The sequence below is a fragment of the Apodemus sylvaticus genome, chromosome 5 (assembly GCF_947179515.1).
Source record: "Apodemus sylvaticus chromosome 5, mApoSyl1.1, whole genome shotgun sequence".
In the NCBI taxonomy this organism is placed as follows: Eukaryota; Metazoa; Chordata; class Mammalia; order Rodentia; family Muridae; genus Apodemus; species Apodemus sylvaticus.
The window spans coordinates 49,915,203-49,939,533 of record NC_067476.1 but is presented as its reverse complement, the minus strand read 5'-3'; the positions used below and the strand labels follow the sequence as shown (position 1 = coordinate 49,939,533).

The following is a 24,331-nucleotide window of genomic DNA, read 5'->3' as shown; positions in this document are numbered from 1 at the left end:
TGCACGCCGCTGTGGGACTGCTTTTCTTCCGCTCTGGGACACGCTCTGTTACCAGGGAGAAGTTTCTCCAGGAAAGGGTAAAAACCCTTGGACGCTACTGGTGAGCGAGAGACGCCAGCTTCCAGCTGCTGCTGCCAAGCCTTGGATGATCCCTGTCTTCTGAGCCGTCCGGAGCAGCCCCGTAGGGCCTCTGCGGGCGTGGGAAGGACTCGCCGGTTGGTCGGTGGCTCTGCCTTCCGTACCCCGCAGGGTTTGTTACCTGTTTGGGTTCTCCGCGACTCAGAGCATCATTGCCATCTGGTCAGGTGGAGGCCAGTTCTCCCGCGGGCCAGGTGCTCGGGATACCTGTCCTCTGTGAACCGTGTGCCTTTTGCGACACTCGAAGACAGATCTCCGCAGTTCCAATTGAGTCACACTCCAAAGGCGTCTCCTTTAGTTTAATGGTTTCCCCAAGGTCACCTTTTTGTAATCGTCGTAAATTGGGCTACAGGATGAGACACTTTCTTCACAAACAAGCAAGCAAATACTCTTAAAAACAAATAACAAATAAGCAAACAGACAAAACGGTTTTGATTTTGTTTTCTAATGCTGCTTTGTGGTCAGAATTGAAAAAGAAACATTTTAAAATTAGGGGCAAGAAGAGACATCCCCCCCCCATCCCTCCCCACCCTCGCCTTGTTTCATTTTGGATCAAATCTAGCAGGTTCAGACCAAGAACAAAGTCTGCAGTGCAAACAAAAAGAAAAATCCTCGTTACTTGAAATTTGAATTTGGGGGATTACGTTGATAATAATGAGATAAGAGTAACCAAGGTTAACCTGTTGTTTTATGAATTATATTGGAAAGGATTTAGAGCCGCCAGGATGGAACTAAAACACATGAATGAATGCCAGTTTTTATACTGTCACATTATACCTGACTTCTAGCGCAGATGCTTTTTTTTTTTTCTAAACCAAATTAAAATTGTGCAAAGAAAGGAAAAGAAACCTCTATTTTGGAGACCTGTCCGTTATAAGTATGTTCCGTCTACGAGGCATCTCTCTACTCTCTTGGAGAGCGTTTCCATTCCGCCCCTTCAGTTGTGAGTCATTAATTACTCAGATGCAGAACTGTACAGACGAAGAGCAAGTGTTTGATCTTATTGAGAGAAATATGGCAACTCTCTCAGAACAGCAAGTGGGCTGTGCATTTAATGTACTTTGGCAGTTTCAGAAGCAGAAGAACATCTTGGAAAAAAATGTTGAACGTGTTAGAAACCATCCTCAGTTTCTTACTCTTTGCAGTGTTACGACAAATCACATCCCAGCAATGAGTGATGCTACCCTGGTGGGTGTGTTATACAGCATAAAGCAGTAAGTTGCTTCTCAATTTTATGGAAAGAATCACAGTTTATATTTTAATTTTCTTAGAATCCTTTAAAAACGGAAAAGCCATTCTTCCAGGAGATAGTTTTTCTGATAATGTTATATTTTAAGGATTTTTTTGAAAGGTATTCTTTGATACTAATTTAGTTTTTGAAAATTAGGGATGTAGACATGGCTAGCTTTCGGTACATGAGAATGGTTGATTATGGATGTTGGAGATATGTTGGTTGGTTAAAAGCCATGATATTATAATAGGTAAGTAGTCACACTTGAGATTAATGCTTGGTAGCAAGCCAGAGTTCTCTTTTTGTTGATCTATTTGCAGTCTCTTGGCTTTGATGACTAAGAGGGTCTTTTCCCTGTTTTTATTGAGGTTTGCAGTTGAATCGCATCACCCACTAACTGAAGCACTGGTTACGGAAGCATGGAAAAGACTGGAAAGGCAAGTGCGTGCGCTGGGCTTCTCGTAGAAGAGCAGGGCTATTCTGTGGGAGATTATCAAAATGGAATATAGGAAAAGAATGAAATTTTACAGGCAAAAAAAATTTACTGGGCCTGGGAATGTAGCTTTGTTAGAATGTGTGCTTGTATACTTGAGGCCCAGGATTCCATCCCTAGCACCTCTTTAAACTTGCTGTGGTCATATGCGCGCAGGGAATTCTGGGCTTTGTAGTTTCTTTCTAGACTGAAGCGTTCTTAGTGATTGGCGGACACTCAGGACCCTTAAGTGCATCTTGAAGGACATACTATGAAGTGCATACTATGAAGATGTTTCCCAGTTCCTGAAGCACTGACCTATTTGTAACGCAGCACACCACAAAATATTCTTTTTGATGATTCTAGAAGGCCTAAGAGGTGTGAAAGGCGCTTGTTTTGTTTACCCTGAGGCACGCCTTCGCGGAACTATGTAGACCAGGCTGGCTTCAAAAATCAGAGATCGGCCTGCATCTGCCTCCCAGTGCTGGCTTCAAACACCATACCTGGCCTGTTTGAGGAGGGTTTCTAATTGTGTCAAGAATTATGTTTACTTAGTAAAGAAAGGCAAGTATTTCAGGTGTCTCCCTTTCACTTAGCAGGCTTCAGTATACTTTTCCACATGCATATTAATAACATGTAACTGAGGTGGTGCCACAGGCATTCATGAACTGGTTGCTTCAACTCTTGAAGAGTTCTGCTTCAGAAACAGAAGATACTGGTTGACTCTACATGAAACAGACAGACAACTTAAATATCGCAGTAGAAAAGGTGGCCTGGCAGGTGAATCCTAGCACCCATGTGGTAGGTTACAGATTGTTATCTGTTACTCCAGTTCCTGAGAGGCTTCCTCTGGCTTCCACGGGCACAACCCCCACATGTGGTGCACAGACAAAATACCCAAACACATGGAATAAATATCAACAAAAACAGAATATCCCTAGATTGCAGGGCTATAGAAGAAGCAAAAAAGAAAGGCAGCCGTCTGGTGGCACGGGAGAGTGCATGCCACTGTTGAGCATGCCGGGTTTTCTGCCACTCTGTTTCTGTGAGTGGGCAGTGACCAGATTATAGTCCACTTCAAAGCTTCCTAAAGCAAGCATCTACACCACTCTCTGTTCCTGCTAAATGGTATCTTTCCATCTTAGCTTGTTTTATAATGCTGTCAGTAAGTTTTGTCTTCACCCAAAAAGGGAAAGAACAGAAAGTAAGCTTCAGGTCCACTGCTGTTGGATACATCTCCATTGTACTGGTAATGAATATGTGGATTATCTGCAGTTTGGGTTATGTGTTGCGCTGCTATGAACTTCTGTATGCTGAAAAGTAGATTTTTTTTTGCTTTATTTTTTTAAAAAGTTATTTGTATATGTGTGTTGGGTGGGGGAGTTATGTACACTTGTGTGCAGGTGCCTGCAGAGGCCAGAGGAGGGTGTTGGATCTCCTGGAGCTGGAGTTAACAGCTAGTTAACTAGCTGGTGTGAATGCTAGAAAGCCAACTTGGCTTCCCTGGAAGAGCAGTATCTACCACTGAGCCATCTCTCTCACCCCAACACTGGTGCTTTTAATAAACAAAAGAAAAGCCGGGCAGTGGTGGTGCATGCCTGTAATCCCAACACTCTGGAAGGCAGAGGCAGGTGGATTTCTGAGTTCGAGGCCAGCCTGGTCTACAGAGTGAGTTCCAGGACAGCCAGAGCTATACAGAGAAACCCTGTTTCGAAAAAACCAAATCCAAAAAAACCAAAAGAAACAGCGGCACCACGTTAAAGCCCAGTCACTGAGAATGTAACTGAGTGTTAGCATGCTTGCCAAAGTGTGTGTAAGCCCCAGGGTTCACTCTCCAGAACTCACCGAACAGGGAAAACAGTGAAACATATAATACTTCATTTTTCTTGTCGTTCACTGGAAGAGATTGGATCCTTTTCCCTATGCTTAAATTCTAAAAAACATCACAGAACTTTTATTTGCTAATATGCAAATGAGTCAGCATTCCATATCTCCTAAAAAAAAAGTTTAGAAGTAAAACTAAAATAGTTTTGAGTGATTTCTCTTTTAGATCTTTCTAAAGTACTGGACTTTAAAAGTATCATCATTTGGTAATTTTAGAATAATAAATAATCAACTCCTTGGAAAATTTGATGTTTTATTTAAATATAATCTTTGTATTCTTCAAGAATTTCAAACAATGTGTTTTAAGCATATTCAAAATATACCCCCTCCCCCAAAACATGCCCCTCACTCCTCCTAAATGTACACCACATCTGTTCTTTTTCTTTGTAATGTTGAGATTCAAACCCAAACACAGAGCCTTCCTTGCACATGCTGGGTACTTGCTGTTCATCTTGTAGGAACAGTGTTAGCATTTTTGTTGCTTTTTTTTATTTCACAACTGCATCATGTGTTCTTCTTGATGCTAACTATCTCACTTGTGTTTCTTTTAACAGGTTTGATACTAATGTGCTGTCCATATTTTCCACTTGCCTGGCCGATCAGCATCTGTATTTTAGTCCACTGATGGGAAATATAGCTGACATTGTAAATAGGAAACTGGAAACCATACAGGACTTAAGGTACCTCTATTTGGGAGCATTGTGTGGGCGCGCAGATGCAGATAATGATCTGTCCGTCATCACTGCAACTTCATCTTGTGTGAGCTTATCATCCGCATCTATAAAACAGTGATGGCAAAACTGGGTATTGTTGCGCTCTCTGGCACATCTAAGATTTTTAACTCACCAAGTTTGCCTGCCATGTCCCCAACCATCTCTCAAGTCTTTGCATGTAGCAGCAGAAAACATGATATTCCCAGGTCAGAGCCAGAGGATTGTTTCTCATGGTGCTAGGAAAAAGAAATGAATAAATGAATGAGACAATTTATGGCATAGAACAATATGCTTGCCAGTTTCTTGCCCTATCTAGTTATTTAATTTAGAATTGGTCATTTTTTTGTTAGTGATATCAAAATATGTATCTTTTTTCTCCTTCAGGGCCTTGTCTGTCTTGATGGTCAGCATTTCTTCATTAATATCACCATGTTTCCAGAAACGACTGGTGACCAGGGCAGAACTTCTTTTTGACACTGTAGATTCTTCCAAGGCCAACATTGCAAAAAGGATATTACTGTTTCTTCGAAATGTCAAATGCAGTCATTACCCACTGCTGGAGAAGTGTAATCAAGTGTTCATAAGAAATATGAGCGACCTTGATTTGGAGTTCATCAGTCGAATTTTTAGCCTGTATCAGTTCCTGCAGTTCCACAGCTTTGAGTTTGTTGAAGCAGCTCGAAGGAGGCTGGCTGAGATGATCGTCTCTTCTGATCAACCCGAAAGCTTCGTCCGGTTGTTTGCCGCGCTGGGGCCTGTGGCCACACCTGAGATAAAGAAACAGTAAGCTCGCTTTTAAATGTTTTACTTCTCACGGTGGATTCTGCGGGTCACCTGGTTCTGCTACGCAAGGGGAGATGACCTGTGACCCTCTGTTCTCTGATTCCTCTGACTTTCATTTGCATTTCCACCTTTAGACTACTAGTGTGTTCTATAGTGGACCGGCATAAAAGATGGGGGGGGGGGAGCGCCACCTCAGAATTTTGATGAGCTCTTCCTGGAGTTTCACAGAAATATACTTGTGACCCAGCAGAAGAGAGTGGGCTATTTAGGCCATAGTAGTCTAAACAGTGCATCATGCCACAGCGTCACTTTGTCATATGTACCATCAAAGTCCCCAGGTTGCTTTAGGCCATGGTGTTTTATCACCAAAATAGAAACCCTAACTAAGGCAATGTTAGTGTAACATATGTTACAGATATTTATTCCAATTACAGAACAAGTAGCTCTGTTATTAGAAATGATTTTATGAAAGAATATATAACCTAGGTATATTGAAACAGGAAACTTAGCAGTAATTAAAAAAAAAAAATTAAGGAAGCACATCTTTGGGTATAGTAGTGCCTGGCTGTAATCCCAGTCCTTGGGAGAAGTATTGTGAGTTTGAGGCCACCCTGGGTTACAGAGGAAGTCCCAGGCCAGCCAGGACTGCAAAGTAGAATCCCATCTTGTGCATATGCACACACACACACACACACAGTATAAAACAAAAGTACTTAGGTGCGTAGTTACAGTGCCCCAGCAGTACCAGACTTGAATGAGTTTGATCTGACTCATCTCTTAAGAATTCCTGTTTTCATAGGACATTGGGACAGATATAAATATTTGGAATATTTAGTTGGATTTTTTTTTGTTGTGCTATGAGTTGAGCCTTAGGATCCTCCACATACTAGACCAGCACTCTTACCTATTTACATTTGGAGACCATTTCGCTAAGTTGCTCAGGCAAGTCTTGAACACTTGCAGTTCTGTTTCAGCCTCCCAAATATCTGGAATTTAGGTCTATGGGCGACATTTGGTTGGATGTGATAAACATATAAGAATATTTATGATACTTTGGTCAGATCTTATTCTATTTAAAACACTGAGATATTGGTAGAAGATGAGTCGATATTAATGAGTAAATGAATACACAAATATCATTAGATATCAGAGCCTTCCTAGGCTCTGAGTCTAGACTTATGCAGTGTATAAGATTCCCCTACTCAGCAGAAGTATAGGGAAGGCTTAGAATTATAGGGGTCTTTTAAAATATTTTTAATTATATGTGTCTATGGGTATCAGCATGTGTGAATGCATAAGCCCCCAATGTCCTATAGTATTGTAACTCCCTGGAGCTGGAGTTACAAGTGATTGTGATCCACCTGAAATGGATGCTGGGAACCAAACTTGAGTCTTTTGCAAAAGCAGTACACACTCATCTGAGCCATTTCCCAGTCCAGGAACGGCAGTAATCTGTAGATAAGTGTGATGGGCTCTTTCCTTTACGCAGGGCTTCCAAGCCCTCCACAGAAGAGGGATTTGTAATTTTCTATTTGGTACCCCAAAGCTGTTCATTAAAACAAACTGAATGCTGGTTTTCTAACATTTTTAAAATATTTGTTTTTGCTTCTAGGCTTAAATCAACTCTCCTACTGCTGTCAGGGGAGCTGAGCGGCCAGCAGGCGCTGACCGTGTTGGGAGCGGTGGAAGATATGGAAAGCAGAAATTCACACTTGATTAAGAGGTAGTCTTTCCTGAAGTTCATGGTGCGAAGTTTAGCTGTCACTCATAAGTGTCTTTTTTTTTTCCCTGACAGAAATACTTGTGTTTGGTTGTTTTGAAGTAATAAGGGACGACTGCTTAAGGCATAGCTTATGTTCCTGTTGGGGATTTCAGAACAGAGACAAAGTTGTTTACAGCAGTTTTTAATTTCCTTTACTGCTGCTGTTAGACTGGGGCAGAGCCTCACAGTGCGTGGAGCAAGGGCTCTGTGTCTCTGGAAGCTTCTGTGTGGACTTGGCTCACTGCTGCCTATAATATGTACAGTAGCTTATTGGTAACGTGAGAGTTAAGAAGGAAAAAAGACATTCAAATTGCATACGTTTAATTTGTCTTTATCATATGTCTTTTTACTGAAGGCTACTCCATCTCATTTATCATCACTTTTTCCTCCTCCTCCCCCTCCCCCTCCTCCCCCTCCTCCCCCTCCTCCTCCTCCTCCTCCTCCTCCTCCTCCTCCTTCTCATCCCCTACCCATCCTCCTCCCTCAATCAATATTAGCATGTGCACAAGAGGGAGGGCCAGAAGATTATGGAAGAAAATGAGATTAGTGTTGCTAATTGTTAGCAACTTACAATAAAACTGTTCTTGGCAGCAGGGGTTGGAATTTGATGCCTGCTCTGTGAGACATTTCTCTCTCTCTCTCTCTTTCTCTCTCTCTGTCTGTCTCTCTGTCTCTCTTAAAGCTATGCTCTTTTTTAAAAAGAAATACTATATAAAAAATTATGTGTATGACTGTTTGTCTTGCATATATATTTGGATCATGTGCATGCCTGGTGCTGGCGAAGGCCAGAAGAAGCTGTTGGATGCCCTGAAACTGGAGTTAACAGATGATCGTGAGCCACCATGTGGGCACTGGGAACTAAACCCAGGTCTTACTAAATACTAGTGCTCTTAACTACCGAGTGATCTTTCGACTCCTACAGAATGCTTTTCTCCCCTTTTTCAAATTTATACTTCATGAGTGTCTTTTATTTTAGTTATTTGTGTTTCTATCAACATCTTGAGAAAGTTCTGTAAAAACAGAAAATGAGATAATTTTACCGATCCCCAACATAGAGTGTGTGGCATGAAGCCTGGGTAGTGATTGCTTAATAAATAAGTGGATAGCTCGTTTATAATGTGTGTTCATTTTAGGATTGTTTCTGTTCTGTACAAACATTTGGATAACTATAAATCAATAGAGCTATTGAAGATAATTCAAGCATTGACTTTTCTACAATTTCAAAGTAAGGAGCTTTTTATGAAACTCAGAGAATTGCTTCTCAGGTAAGATTTAAGTATTTAAAAAATAAATTATTAAGTTAGTATTTCATTTCAAAATCTGTCCATGTAGCTGGAATTCTCTGGATAAAATGGAATGGCCTATTACTGAATTTCTAAGGTCTGGGTTATACCTAGCATGCTATATTAGCATATATGAACCCTGAGAGTGATCCCCACTAAACAACTAAACAAACATATAAGAGTAATGTTAATAAAAAAGCATTTTTCATATAGTTTCCATTTACATTAATAGCAGAAAATTACCTTATTTTCTCTGGATATGTAACACTGTGTTCTAATTTGGAAGTCACACACAGTTTTCCATTGATTTGATTGGGTAAAGTGTAGTATTGCTAACTTTAATCTCTAAGCTTACCAATAATGTTTTATTATTACCAAGATGAATGACAATGTCTTTGCCAATGCACTGTGATTATATGGAATATTATGATTAATTTATTTTCCAAGCAATCATGAGTGTGTTTGTGTGTGTGCACATATATGTGTGCATTCTTTCTTTGCTTATTTTTGATAAAATTTCAGAACTCCAAAACCAAAAAATAATGAAATCATAGCAACTCAGTTTTTTAATTTAATATGATTGAATCATTTCTTCTACACTTTTAAACATACAGGTGCCTTAAAGTGGCTAGTTCTTAATTTGTTGTTTACAGTTACTGTTCTTGAAGTGGGGGCACACACACACACATACACACACACACACACACACACACATGCCTTTAATCAGGAGGTAGAGGCAGGTGGGTCTCTGTGAGTTCAAGGCCAGCCTTGTCTACAAAGCAAGCTCTGGGACAGCCAGGGCTACACAAAGAAACCTTGTCTCAAAAAACAAAATCAAAACAAAAATGAATCACTGTTCTCATGGTGAGATAGTTACTGTGCAGATTTAGAGAGGGAAGATTAGAGAGTGAGGTCAGGTGTATGCCTGTCTGTCTGCCAGTGAGTGTGTGTCTGTCTGCCAGTGACTTACAGCTGAATGTCCTGGGCACATAAATAAGAAGGGAATTGAGCTGGTATTACTGAGGATTCCCCATGCCAGGGACTACTCACGATTGAAGCAGCTCCTGATGGTTATGCAGACACGGAAAACAGTTGTGTAACACTATTTTAATTCATGTATTTTGGGTGTTTTTTTTCTTGTTGTTGGTGTTTTGATTATGTCCTTTTTTGTTTTTGTTTTTCCTCCTCTTTCCTTTACCTGATAGTCGTTTGGAAGCGAGTGTCACACCCAGTGAGATTTCTGTTCTGGCCTCTGCTCTTTCCATGCTTCCAAACACTCACCTCAACGAAGTCGCAGTCTCCCGAATCGAAGCAGTTGTACCGCAGTGTGACTTCAGGGAACTGAGCGATTTGGTAGTATGTCTCCTGCGCTGGATTCAGAATGATCACAAATGCTTGGCTAGCACAACTGGAAAGCAACTGGGCCTCCTTCAAAAACTAGATCACTGGGGCCATCAGCGGCTACGACAGAGCACCAACTTGGATCTTCTGTGGGAGGAGCTGAAGTCTTTGAAGGGAGAATGGCTTCAGGAATCCTTAGTTGAAGAATCAGTCGCTGCTCTGCAGCATTTTATGGATGAAATAGATTACAGCAATGTTGCCAAGATCGCCTCTTTTCTTTCCAAAACTAACTACCTCAGCCCTCTGCTGCTTGATCGGATAGCTTCAGTGGTTGTTCAGCAGATTGAAAAGGTGAAACTTCAGTGTTCGACGTTACTTTCACCCCGTTGTCAGCTCCTAGAAACATACCTTTTTTTTTTTTTTTTTTTTTTTTGGATTTGGTTTTTTTATATTGATACAGGGTTTCTCAATATAGCTCTGGTTGTCCTGGAACTCTGTCTGTAGACCAGGTTGACCTCGAACTCGGAAATCCGCCTGCCTCTGCCACCCAGAGTGCTGAGATTACAGGCATGCGCCACCCCAGCCCGACTGAAACATACCTTTTTATACTTGTAGATCCTTAATTACTTTCTGAACTTAGATTACAGTGTGAAGCTTAAAAACTCATCTCTGGCTTCTAATTTATCAGCTTGTTCTTTTTCTCACCACTTTGGATCAGGGCGTGATGTTGCACTTATAGCCTCAGCATTTTGGAGGCTAAAGCAGGAGGATTGCCAATAGTTTAAGGTCAAAGTGGACAGACACAGAAACCTTGTCTCAAACAAAACAAGCCAGTGGTCACTTTGCTCCTCTGGCCACAGATCTGGAGAGATGAGTGGTCGTTCTTTAATCCTTCAGCCCTTACGATTGATTGGAGGTCGGGCGGGGGAGGGAGGAGTTGTTTTGTTTCTGAGGCAGGATCTCATGATGTAGCTCTCTGGCTGACCTGGCACTCACTATATAGACCAAGCTCACCTTGTACTCACAGAGATCTTCCTGCCTTTGCCTCCTAGTGCTGGGATTAAAGGAATATGCCACTAAGCCCAGCTAAGATCACAGGTCAGATTGATTGTTTGGTTGATTGATTGATTTTTGTCTGAGACAGCATTTCTCTGTGTAACAGCCCTGGATGCTCTAGAACTCACTCCATAGACCAGGCTGGCCTTGAACTCAAAATCATCTATCTGCTTCTGTCACCCAAGTCCTGGCATTAAAAGTGTATACCACTACACGAGGGAGTGGCACACTCCATTCCGGAGTTGTCGGTGTATGGCTGTCTTCTGAAATTACGCTGGAAAAGCTCCTTTATGGATCATGTGAGAAGATGTTTACTTACAAAGTGGCTGTGGAGTATGTATTAGGATAAGGTCTTTATTTATAAGCTAGTGTTTGTCACAACTGAACAAGATGCCTTGCTTGCTTAGCTTCGTGCCCCGCAGGTACTTAGATGAGGGAGTGAGCTGAGAAAATGGAGCGGGCGTGGTTCAGTGGAAGAGTGCTTGTGTAGACACACATGCCCTTAGGTCCAACCCCCAGGGCTGCCAGGCACCTGAGCTCACACCCATGGTCCTAGCCACCCACCTTGAGTTTGAGGCCAGCTCAGGCTGTGGAGACCCCGACTCAAAAACATCAAAGGTAAAGAATGTGTGCAAGAAAAGTGCTGATGGCTCTCAGGAGTTCAGTGGCTGTGGAATGGTGCTACTCTGTTCCAGGCACTGAAGGCTTGGAAATGACAGGGGCTGCTTCCTGTTCATTTTCAGTGAGTGATGGGGCCTAGAACAGGCCTTTACACCGTGCAGAATTAAGTTGTAGATTGGCTGACTTTTTTTTTAATACTAACATTTTTATGGTTACTGATAGTCATAACTCTAAATCATCACAGGATGCAAAAGTTAGTAAGTAGTACATCTCTGCTTTCATTATGGGCATGTCAGACTTTCTCTGAAATGATAGCTTAAAATTATTTTTTCTGAAGCTTATATTAAATTTTGTTTCATTTTTACAGATCCATCCCTTTTCAGTCTTTGCTATTATTCTCCCATTCAGCACTTTGAACTATGATCCACCTCAAAAGGATGAATTTTTTGGAGCGTGTGTCCAGTGCTGTAATTCTTATGTAGGTAGGTAAAGTGTGTGATGATATAATGGATGAGTGGACCAGTAGATTCTTACTGTAAATATCAGCCAAAAGCTGCCACTGTTGCCTTCAATATTGGGTATTCAAAATAGCTGGAAATTCTGGACTACTGGGTGCGATGGTGTGTTTTTGAAATCCCAGCACTTGGTGAAGCAGAAAAGTTGATTTCTTGATAGCAGCTTGAGATGTGGGGAAGTTCAAGTCTACCTGGATAGACATCTATCTGTCTATCATCTGTCTCTCTATCCAACTACTTCCCTACCTATTGTGTCTTGAAAGAACCTGACTCAAAAGAAGAAAAGTATCCACTTCTCTAAGACTCTTTAAAATAGGAACCTGTCAGATTTATGTAAGCATTGAACAACGAACATGAATATATTCACAGGGTGGACTTGATAATGTTAGTATTTTGTCATATTTACCTTATCTCTTGCTTAACTCCCCCCCCCCCCCATGCCCCATTTCAAAGGATATTTTACTGTGGTACTGAAACATACACCTGCCCAGGATGATGGAACTCTGTTGTATCAGCACATAGTGTTAGCACACTAAAAAACTTCAGTAGTCCCTGAGTACCTAATAGAGTCCAGTGTTTAAAGTCTCCTGACTTATACCCCAAATAACCACTGTGATACTTACTTGTTGCTTTTGGTTGTTATGTGTTTCATGTCTTGTAATGTAAAATACCACCCCCACACACCTGGGGAAAAGATGGTGTTTTTTTCCCTTTCTGTTATTAAGGTTTTCAAAAACCTATTGAAGTTGAAGGGACAGACATCTGTGTAGTATATCCCAAGTCTAGCTTGAGTCCTGTCATTTGTTGCATATGATGAGCCTTTGAAAGATCTGTTCTGTATGCTTCGGAGAAAGGGGACATCCTCCTCTGTAACCATAATGCCAGCACTATAACCAGGATAATGGACAGTGTCATCTACTACTTAGACCATTATCAAAGTTTCCCTTTTGTTTCCCACACAGGGAGGTTCTCAATCTGTAGCTCAGGCTAGACTCATGTGTGTGTGTGTGTGTGTGTGTGTGTGTGTGTGTGTGTGTCACTTCCTAGAGTGAGTAGAAGACAGTCTCAGGTGTTGGTCCTTGACTCTTGTTGAGCGTCTTTTGTTTGTCGCTGTGTAGTCTTGGTTGGACTTAGCTTCCCAGTGTGATCTCATTCTGCCTCCCATCTCCCCAGGCTTATGTGGTTCCCATCTGAGGAGCTGAACCCAGGTTCTCGGCCTTGCTCGGGAAGCTCTGTCTTGGCCACTGAGACACCGCAGCCCCTCTATCTCATTTTTTTTGTGGCATGGTCAGCACTGAATCCAATGCTCACGGACGGGGTTAGGTTGGCTGGTCTCGTGAGCTGCTGGGCTCCTTCTGCCTCCATCCCTGGCAGACTTATGGTGCGAGTGGCCATGACGACTTTTTATGTGGGTTCAGGCGCACTGGACTCAGGCCTTCATGCTTTGTATAGCGAGCACTTTACCCACCGAGCCATCTCCCGAGACCCAGCTTGAAGTCTTGACCCTGTGTGCAGCTTCCTTAGTGCTTGAGTGACGAGCCTCTGATTTGTCTTTTCTTTGAAAATGAGCTTTGTTTAATGTTATCACCTCCTTCCTGTTTCTTCTTTTGTTTTTAAATAATAAAGATTGGCTGTGTTGTTGAAGATGTGTCATATTACAGATTGTCTGGTTACTAGTGGTGGCTGAATTACACATTGTATACGTACCTTGCTGTGGTACATACAATATATTATGGTTTAGACCCATTTGAAATATTTATTTGTAATTTTATGTGTATAATATTTTGCATACACAAGTCTATGTACCACTTACATACTTGGTCCCCATGGAGGCCAGAAGAGAGCATTGGGCCCTCTGGAACTTGTTAACAGATGGCTATAAGCTGCCATGTGGGTGTTGGGAATCCAAGTAGGATCCCCTAGAGCAGTGTTTCTCAACCTTCCTGATGCGCAGTGCTTTAATACAGTTCCTCATGTTGGGCTGACCCCAACCATAAAATTATTTTCATTGCTGCTTCATAACCGTAATTTTGATACTGTTATGAACTGTAATGTAAATGTCTGTGTTTTCCTATTGTATTAGGAGACCCCTGAGAAACAGTCATTCAACCCCAAAGGGATTGAGACCCACAGATTGAGAACTGTGTGTGTGTGTGTGTGTGCTTTATACAGGGTTTCATGTAGTACAGGGTAGCCTCAAACTTGGTATGTAGCATGTATGTGAGGTTAGCTCTGAACTCCTGATCCTCCTGTCTTCCCCTTTCAAGCACTGAGGTTACATCTAGTGTGCATAGCTATTTGCCTCATTCATGATTTGGTCTTTTACAAAATTAATACAGCAAAGAAATTCAAATGGAAAGATTTTTGTTTGTCTGGTTTTGAAGACAAGGTCTCACATTCGCCAAGATAGACCTACGACTGTAATGCAGCCAGGCTGGTCTCGAACTTGTGTAGTCCCCTTGCCTTGGCCTCCCAAGTGCCAGGATTCTAGCTGTGTGCCACCACACATGTAAACATTTTGAGTTTGTCTTTTCTGTCCTTTATAAGAATTATCATGCCAGTGGATTATGTCCGCTTGTCCCTTCTATGTAAGAAGACTCTGTCTCTGTCTCTCTGTTTCTGTCTGTCTCTCTGTCTGTCTCTGTTTGTCTCTCTGTCTGTCTCTGTTTCTCTGTCTGTCTCTGTCTGTCTCTCTGTTTCTGTCTGTCTGTCTCTCCTGGCTTTTTGAGGCAGGGTTTCTCTGAGCAGCCCTGGCTTTTCTAGAACTTGCTCTGTAGATCACAGTGGTCTACAGAGAACTCACAGAGATCTCCCTGCCTCTTCCTCTGCCTCCTGAGTGCTGGGATCAAAGGTGCAATCCACCGTGCTGGGACAACAGTACTTTCTTTTGTCCAACTTTCTTTCTCTGCACCTAAATTTCTGTTGACTTGTAATGATATAGATTAATTCTGTGTTGATATTTTTTCTTTTATATCATTAAAAAAACTTGACTATATCTAAACAGCTTACCTGTCTATATGAATATGTGAAACATCTGTACATTACAATTTTAAACTTATTTTTTAGGTACATTGGATCCTGGTACGTTAGTGTTTCTTGGATTTTCTTTGGCCACACTTGAATATTTTCCAGAAGATCTGCTAAAGAAAATCTTTAACATCGAGTTCCTAGCCAGATTAGATTCCCAGCTTGAAAGTACGTGTCTACATTTTACTTTTAGAATTTATTATATGCACTTCATACAGAAGTGTCAGTTGCGTCCATAATGAAGCATTTAAAGGCTAGTGACATTAAATCCTGTTAATAAAGGAATTTTCTGATTGACTGGGGAATAGATTAATGATAGAATGCTTGCTTAGCATTTGTTAAGCTCTGAGTTTCGTCATCTAGGACTTGGAGGGTAGGGATGTATGTGTATACATATATATGTAAGTGAATATAATTTTAATATATAAAATATATAATAGGCACATAATACACACACACATACACACACTTACACACAAACATACACACACACATACACACACACACATGTAAAACTATGATTTTAGCATTGCTGAAGCAAGAGGACAGCTGAAAGTTTGAAGCTGTCCAGGCCAGCCAGGGCCTTGTATTGAGATCCTAGCTTTAAAAAAATTATGAATATTATAGAAACTTTGGAAAACACATTAAACAACATCAAAGTTCAATAATATCCCTAATTCTACCTCTAAGTACAGCTGCTGCCTTTGGGGTGGTGCTTGCCTTTCCTTCTTTTTATTTTGTGTGGAGAGGACTGAGCCCCAGGTGTCCCCATGTGCTTTGAGTATTTCCTTTGGTCTCATATAAATACTCACGTGAATCAACGTGGTTTTTATTTTTAAGATTTTATTTCTTTATTATATATAAATACACTGTAGCTATTTTCAGACACAGCAGAAGAGGGCATCGGATCTGATTACAGATGGTTATGAGCCACCATGTGGTTGCTGGGAATTGAACTCAGGACCTCTGGAACAGCAGTCGGTGCTCTTAACCGCTGAGCCATCTCTCCAGCCCTTAAATTGCTCTTTATGTTGCCGTTCTCATTGAACTATATTATGAACAGCTTTCCATGCCGTAAAATATTTTCAATGTGATATTTTTACTAGATTCATATCATACCATTATATTACTATAGAAGAACTTTATTATCTGAAACTAGGACCCCCCTTTCTCAAAAAGGCCGTGCTGGGGATTGGACCCAGGGCCTCTGCATGCACCGCAGGAACGTCCCTTTATATCTCAGGACCCTTATTTCTTGTTTTAGGTTGTTTCTCATTCATTACAAATAACCATGGATTGTTTCCTTAGGATCAATTCCAAAATATGGAATATCATAAAGGATGTCAATGAAAATTCTTGGTAGCATTTTTAAAAATGTAGCTTTAAAATTAACAAAGCATAGCAATTGGTCTTAATCATGTTACCAAACATATCAGCTTAAACATGGGAAGCATTTGCGTACCAGTGGAGTGACTTTCTCATATAAGAGTTAAAGTGTCAGGCCAGAGAGCGGGTCATGATATGAAGAAGTGACTTGTTTCTCCACACCCGTTAGTAATGTGTTCTTAATTTCAGTTTTACCCTCAAGACTCAGTGCAAGGATCCAGTTTCGCCTTATGGAGTTAAATAGAGCCGTCTGCTTGGAGTGCCCAGAGCTGCAGGTTCCGTGGTTTCATGACCGCTTTTGTCAGCAACAGTTTAACAAAGGTTTGAGTTTTCTTTTGGTAAGAGAGTACACTTAATTCCAGAACAGATTGTTAGATAATATATTATTATTATGATCACCATGAAGTCTAAATATATCTACAGTTTTCAAGAGGGCCTATGGCTTGTTAAATACTTTTGTACGTGGAATTCATTTTACAGGAATTTAGCTGGGACACTGGAGCCCTTGAGTAAGCCCTTGTCTCCTGTTGAATTTAGTGTTCCACCACGTGGATAGCCCGAGGCTCGCGCTGTGTTTATGTACTTCTTGTGTGTGTCTGTGGTTACTCACACGGGTGTGTGTGGAGGGCCAGAGGGTAACTTTCTAGGGTTGCTTCTCCCCCTCCCCCTTCATCTGGGCTCTGGGGTCAAACTCAGGTCCTCAGGATTGGGGAAGCGAGCACTTTTACGAATTCTCTGAGCCACTTGCCAGCCCCGAGGCTCTGCATAAAAATGTCCATTTCTCACTTTGTCACATTAGGATGCCTTTTAATTCTTTTCACTTTTCCTAAGATACCGGTGTTATGAACGGAGCACAACAACAGATCTATAAGATGTTAGCAGAGGTCCTGGGAGGACACCGCTGTGTGAGGCCTTCGGCCCTTTCACCGTATTACCACACAATGGGTGAGTCACCTGCAGACGTCTGGTCCTTTCCGACCAAACTCACTTTAATGGAGTCTTTAATAGGCTGGATCTTTAGAAAGGTTTGCACTTGCTTGTAAAGATTCACATGTATAATAAGCATTTTACCTGCTTGAAAGTGCACTAAGTGTAGCCTTAATACCCACATAAGAGGGAGCCGTAGCCTGTGGCGCTGGAGTTACCTGATGGTGACAAGCCACACTGGGTGCTGGAGACCCAACCCAGGTCCTCTACAGGGGCCCGAAGTGCTCTGCACTGAGTCATCTCTCAAGCCCCAGGTTTATAATTTCTTTTTGAATTTTTTTTAAATATTTTTATTTTCTATATTCTTTGTTTACATTCCAAATGATTTCCCCTTTCCCAGATCCCCCCTCCCCATATGTCCCATAAACCTTCCTCTCTCCATCCATTCTCCAATCACCTCCCTCCTTTTTCTCTGTCCTTATATTCCCCTCCAATGCTAGATCAATCCTTTAGACAAAAAAAAAAAAAAATTCTCAGGTTCACTCCTATGGCCCAGTTTTGATAACCATCAATATTTCTGTTATTCAGGGGGAAAAAAAGTTAGTCTTCACCAGAGCTAAATAAAACCCAGATTCAGATTCACTAGACATTTCTGAATCTTCAAAAGATTCTGTCCTACTTGGCCATGGCACAGGCCTGTAATCCCAGCTGCTCAGGAGGTTTAGGTGAGCCTGGGTAATGGAGGAAGACCCTGTCTCAAAAACAAAGAGAGAAAGAAAACCAAAACCCACCGAAGGACTTTGGGGAAAGTGTAGGACTTTGCTGCTCTTCTCCAGCTGTTTCTACGCCCCTAGTTTTCTTGTTGGGGGGAGGGGGCACTGTGTCTTATAAGGTATGCCCACATGAGTCTATCACCTCCTGAAGGCTCTTCCCTTAACGCCATCGTACTAATGATTCCATTGTGTAAAATAGGTAAGACCATCTTTCCTAGTTTGTTTTATTTTTGTTGGGTTTTTTTTTTTTTTGTTTTTTTGGAGACAGGGTTTCTCTGTATAGCCCTGGCCATCCTAGAGTTCACACTGCAGACTTTCTGTTGCTGTAATAAACACTGTGACCAAAACCAGCTTGGGGAAAAGGTTTATTTCATCTTACAGCTTATAGAAAGTCAGGGCAGGAACTCAAAGCAGGGACTTAGAGGCAGGAAGTGATGCAGGGTCCGTGGAGGATAGGAGGAGGCTTTGAAACCTCAAAGGCTGGTGCCCAGTGATGCACTTCATCCAGCAAGGCATCCTCACCCTCAAACAGTGCACCTGGGAACCTGTACTCAGATGCCTGAGACTATGGGGAGCATCTCATTCACAGAGCAGCGCTGAGATGTGGCTTGTGTTATAGGCCAGGTAGAAGTGAGGCACAAACATGACTTGAGCCTGGGGATTCCTGACCAGCTAAGCAACATAGCAGGACCCCATTCTCAAAAGCAAAAAGGTAGAATAATATTAATTTCATAGTATTATATAGCCTTCATGGTTGTTTCTTATATATGTTATGACTTATTTGTTCAAGTTGGGATCCAAACATTTGGTTAATTTGCCTTTTCTTTTTCTTAAGTTCTTAATTTTTCTTTTTTTTTCCCTCTTATAACTTATTGGAAAATGCTTTCCTTATCTGATTGTACCCCGTGGTATTGTTTAATGTGCTCGAGCTGTAAACCGGCAGTGAGGGGTAGATGCTTAATGAATTGTAGCTTTGCTTTGTCTTCGGCCACACTGTCTCACAGATGGCTATTTCTCATTGCACCGTTCTAAAAGTCACCACTCCTCAGGGGGTTTATAATGTTCTTCAGGCCAATTCATCTGCTAGTTCCCTCATGAATATTTGCCCTGCTGGCTTGAGTAGCCGTTACCTGTAGCTCCTTGCCTAAATCTGGGCTTCCCACGGGAGGCCAGCGTAGCATACTTCTACGTGTTCCATTCCTTCCGCATTGATTGCTCCACTTTGTCTAAGAACATGTCTGTGTCAGCGTAGTTCCGGAACATGCAGTTCCTATAGGAAGGCTTGCCCTTGCTTTCCCTGGTTTTCAGATGGGTTGTCTTAGCATCCTTTGAACATGACCAAGAAACTTGAAAGATCTTAAAATAAACCTTGTTGCTGTTGTTGCTGAGACAGTCTGGCTGTCTGCTGCTCAGCTGCTCCCAATGTCCCATCCTTCCCCCTTAGCCTCCCAGGTGCTGAGACTACAGGCATGTGCCATCATGCCTGGCTTAAAGCAAAACTCTTTGATACGATTTGGCTTAGATCAGTTCTTTGTGTGTTGCTAATACTTGATTGGTATTTATCGATTTTCAAAGAAAAGTACCATTGGATAATACCTTACAAAGTCAGTTGGATAATTAGGGAGCTGTATTGCTCTATTTGCTCTTTGAAATACATGTTTGTATATACATAGTCATGTAAATATTAAACTTCCGGCTGTTAGAATGTATCTAATTTATACTGTTGATTCTTTTTCCTATTTTAAATAAGATTTTGAATGCATTTTGGATAAACGAAAAAAACCTCTGCCTTATGAAAGCCATAGCATAAGTCCTGGAAGATCCCTGGGAATGCATTGGGATTCAAGCGTTGAGTCAAGGCTTCCCCCAGAAGCTGAGAGGTAATTTAGTTTTACGATAATTTTGAACCATTATATTCGGCATTACACTGTAGCCTCTTTTATTAAGGGTTGGGGATAGCACCTGCTGTTCAGACATCCCGCACCATCTGTCAGCCTCTATACTTCTGCAGTCTACCTTTGTAACTTTCCTTCAGCTGTCTCTGGTTAGCAGTCTGGGTAACTAAGTGATGGCCTGGTTGCCCTTATCCAGGAGGAGAGGATTTTCTTCTTTGTATCCACCCCTTCTCTACTGTGAGAGCGCTCAGCCGCTTCCGCATTGCCTCCCTCGTCACCCATCCTCTTAGACCATGGCTGTGCTGCTTTGACGTCATGGGTGAAGTTCTTTCTGGAAGAAGCTGTCTCACAGTGTGTGTTGGGAAAAGAAACCCATGAGAGATAGATGTTTTTCTATAATTTCTATAGATGGAAAGGTTTGACGGTTACTAATTTCTTCAGTGGAAAAAGTAATTTGGAGCTGGGTGTGGTGGGTGCCTGTCACCCCAGTACTTGGGGGCGATGAAAGGCGATCAGTAGTTCAAGGCTGGCTTGTATTAATCACTTACTTTTCTGTTGCTGTGACAAGACACTATGGGTAAGCCTACTTAGAGAAGGCTTATTGTTGAGGGGTAAGAGTCCATCACTCTCAAGGCAGGGGAGCAGGGCAGCAGGTGGTGTGGCGGCTGGAGCAGCTGAGAGCTCACATCTTGAACCACAGGCAGGACGCAGAGCGAGCAAACTGCGAATAGCACGTGGCTTTTGAGATCTCTGATCCCAGCCTTAGTGACATACTTCCTTTGCAACACCAAGGGACCAATATTCAAATTGGAGAAGTGGGGGTTGGGAGGACAATCATTCAAACCACCTCACTGGGCTACTTGATGCTGTGTCCCAGAGAATGAACACAATAAAAGCCTTGGTATTATGCTGATTTATAGTCGTCTACTTTTGTTACTTTATACAGATATATTCTTTCTCCCGAAAGGCCTATGGCTGCTGGTTACTTCAATCCTCATTTTGACTTTGGAAATAAGTATTTTTATTTTTTTTGTAGGATTGCTATAGAATTTTTGGATGTGAGAGCCTTTTGTTCAAACATTCCTCACTTAAAAGGAAAATCTGCTATGAAAAAGCGGCATTTGGAAATCTTGGGCTATCGAGTTATTCAGGTATGAAACAGTCACATAACTTAGGCTCTAAAAGGGCATGCCTGGGTGGGCATAGCTGGGCATGGCCGGGCGCATCTGTAATCCCAGTGCTGTGTGGGCAGAGATGGGAGGACTGCTGGGGCATGCTCTACCAGCCTAGCTCTGGGCTCAGTGAGACCTTGTCTTAAGGGAATAAGGCAGGGAGTGATGGAGCCAGACACTGTCTGGTTGTCCTGCACACATGGGCATGTGCATCTGCTCCCATGTGCACAACACACACACACACACACACACACACACACTCTCACACACAGTTTTTAAAGGCATGGTGGACAGGCTTGTAATCCCAGCACTTGTAAGTCTGAGGCAGAAGGTTCTCAAGTTTGAGGCTAGCCTGTACCACAGAGCAAGTTCAAGGCTAGGATCAATTACCTAGTGAGACCTTGTCTCAAACAATGAAAGGCTCATGGTGGCGGCTCATATTTTCAGTTCTTGAGAGGCAGAGGCAGATGGATCTCTGAGTTTGAGACTAGTCTTGTCTATATATTGTGTTCCAGGCCAGTCAGGGATACACAGTGAGACCTTGTCTCAAAAAAAAAAAACCCCATAAAATAACTGTACTGATTTGCATATTTATTTTTTTGCATGTTAGGCATTGTGGACAGGGCTTTAAAAGGAAAAGGCTAAAGTGTCATATATAGGATGTGTAGTGTAGTAGGAGATCCTTCCGTGGGTGCTGTGGATTCGGGGAGATGGGCGCTGTGGGGCAGAACACGTTTTCGAGGCGGTGCAGGAGGAACACTCCACTGGCTTCTGAGAGTTGAGAGGCCGTGTTTCAGAAGGCTCCAGCCTTGCTGGGAAAGATCACAGCCTGCCCTGTGGTTTATAAAGCTGCTCTATTTTTAAAGATTTTAAAAATTCATTGATGTGTGTGGGTATGAGTGTGAGTGTGTGCTTGTGAGCGCCCTCCTGTGGGGGTGGAGGAGTTGAATCCCTCAGGAGCTGGAGTTACAGGTGGGTGTGAGCCACCTGACACGGGTGCTGGGAACCTAACTCAGATCCTCTGCAAGGGCAGTGTGCGATCTTAGCTGCCGAACTATCTCTCCGGCCCACATATATATTACTGAACTTTATGTATAAAATCACTTGATTTCAAATAAACATTCAATATAAAAATGTTTTTAAAGCTATTTTCTTCTATATTATTGTACCATTTAAATCCTTTGTCACCTTATATGATTTCTTCAAAATCTGTTACCAAGGGTATATAGAAAAGCATTTTTTAAAAAATTTTATTTATTTTATGTATGTGAGCTCTGTCTCTTTCTTCAGACACACCAGAATAGGGCATCAGATCCCTTTACAGATGGTTGTGAGCCACCATGTGGTTGCTGGGATTTGAACTCAGGACCTCTGGAAGAGCAGTCAGTACTCTTAACTGCTGATCCATCTCTCCAGCCCCAGAAAAGCATTTTTTTTTAAGTGAGTTGAAATGGCAAAATTTTAGCTTTTGCTGGGCAGTGGTGGCACACACCTTTAATCCCAGCACTTGGGAGGCAGAAACAAGCGGATTTCTGAGTTCGAGGCCAACCTGGTTTACAGAGTGAGTTCCAGGACAGCCAGGGCTACACAGAGAAACCCTGTTTCGAAAAAACCAAAACCAAAACCAAAAAAAAAATTTTTTTTTCAGCTTTTATTATAAGACAGCAACAGAATGATTTCATTACTGTTTGGGGAGCAACCCACCAACACTGTGTAAATAGGCTACCCTCTTAGGCATTAAAGCATGACAGCCTAAGAAATGACATAGTGCACTTATTCCATGTTTATATAGCCCCTACCTCCCCATGCATGCGCACACAGTATACAAAACTTTCACAAGTTAGAGCCCAACAGAAATGCCCAAACCCTTGCCAGTCACAGGTCTGCGATAAAAGCTGTGGCTTTCTTCTTTCACTTTTAAAATTTTTAATTTATTTTTATTTTCTATGAGTGAGTGTTTGGCCTATTTATAGGCCTGTACATCACATGCATGCCCAGGGTCTAGGGAGGTTAGCTCAAGTACTGCTTACGATTAGCTGGGAGGTTAAGGAAATGTTGACGCTGGTTTCTTGGCTGGTTGGTTGGTTTGCTTTTGCTTTAAATGTTATTTTATGTATATGGATGCTTGCCTGTGTGTGTGTCTATATACCACACGCCTGTCTGATGCCTAAAGAGGCCAGAAGACAGCACTGGGCCTCCTGGAGCTGGAGTTGTAGACAGCAGTGAGCCACCATGTGGGTGAGGGGAATCAGACCCAGGTATACTGGAAGAACAGCCAGTGGTTTTTACCTCTAATTCATCTCTCTATTCCCATCTGTCTCTCCACTTCTTTTTTAATGGGAGAGATGTAGTGAGGCTGAGACATGGTAGCATGCTCTAGCCATGCTGGTCTAGAACTCACCATGGTTTAGCCCAGTCTGGCCTTCACCTTTTGGTGCTTTTCTTGGCTCGGTTTCTGGAGTGCTGGTGACACAGCCGTGAACTGCCACACCTGCGTTCTTCCCTATTTGGGGGATGGTGAGTCAGAACGCTCATCAGTAACATGCTTTTATTTATAACATCTCTGGAGACTGAGAAGCTTCAGATCTCAGGCCAAGGAGATGTGCTGTTTTTGGAGAGCCTGTTTCCGTCTGTAGTCGGTGCCTCCTCCATGTCCACCTTTCTTCACGTTTTAGCACACATACACTAAGCAGCAAATCATCTATACACTCTCAGTGCAGATCCTCAGAGACTACTCAGATTATTTTTATTTTACAGCTCTGTTTACATTTTATAAATCTCTGGAACTATGATTGAAAAGCTTATATATCCCCTAACTCAGTAGGGAGTGCCATCTGATGGTGGGAAAATCAAATTAAAAGCACCTTTAAAAGCAGCCTTTAGTTGCTTTGGAACTTTTATTCAAATGAATCACTTACTTTGCAGGTCCCCTACTTTGAATGGAACTCTATGGCATTGTCAACGAAGGATACACGGATGGATTACCTGAGAGAACATATATTTGGAGCAGGCAAATCATGAACTGTAGTTTTCATTTTAAATGACCGGTGGGCTGGATGGGTGGCTCAGAAGATAAGAGCGCTGGCTGCTCTTCCAGGGGTCCTAAGTTCAATTCCTAGCACCCACATGGTGGCTCATAACCATCTGTAATGAAATCTGGGACCCTCTTCTGGCCTGCAGGCATACATGAAGGCAGAACACTGTGTACATAGTAAATAAATCTTTTTTAAAAATAAAATGACTATGGCACATCATGTATGTATTTACTTAAGGTGCTTAGCTCAATTAAGAAATGCTAAGGGTACATATTCTGAGTTAGAAAAGCCTGATGTATTGGGGAATATTGAGAGCT

The 24,331-nt window shown here is 42.1% G+C and overlaps 1 protein-coding gene across 1 annotated transcript; it reads left to right on the top strand.

Moving 5' to 3' along the window:
* Positions 1 to 24,210, top strand: Fastkd1 (FAST kinase domains 1). The gene is made up of 14 exons (XM_052182633.1): positions 1 to 1,352; positions 1,738 to 1,806; positions 4,280 to 4,405; positions 4,823 to 5,221; positions 6,834 to 6,944; positions 8,117 to 8,248; positions 9,472 to 9,958; positions 11,652 to 11,766; positions 14,866 to 14,994; positions 16,402 to 16,533; positions 17,044 to 17,157; positions 19,663 to 19,792; positions 20,844 to 20,958; positions 23,905 to 24,210. The coding sequence occupies exons 1-14, from the start codon at positions 1,018 to 1,020 to the stop codon at positions 23,998 to 24,000; spliced, it is 2,490 nt and encodes an 829-aa protein (XP_052038593.1). The 5' UTR covers positions 1 to 1,017; the 3' UTR covers positions 24,001 to 24,210.
* The last annotated feature ends 121 nt before the right edge of the window (positions 24,211 to 24,331 follow it).

Excerpts from the sequence above, each read along its gene's own strand:
- Fastkd1 (XM_052182633.1), top strand. The coding sequence starts at position 1,018 with ATGTTCCGTCTACGAGGCATCTCTCTACTCTCTTGGAGAGCGTTTCCA. Across the intron at positions 16,534-17,043 it reads TCAGCAACAGTTTAACAAAG|ATACCGGTGTTATGAACGGA; the intron begins GTTTGAGTTTTC and ends ACTTTTCCTAAG. Across the intron at positions 20,959-23,904 it reads TGGGCTATCGAGTTATTCAG|GTCCCCTACTTTGAATGGAA; the intron begins GTATGAAACAGT and ends CTTACTTTGCAG.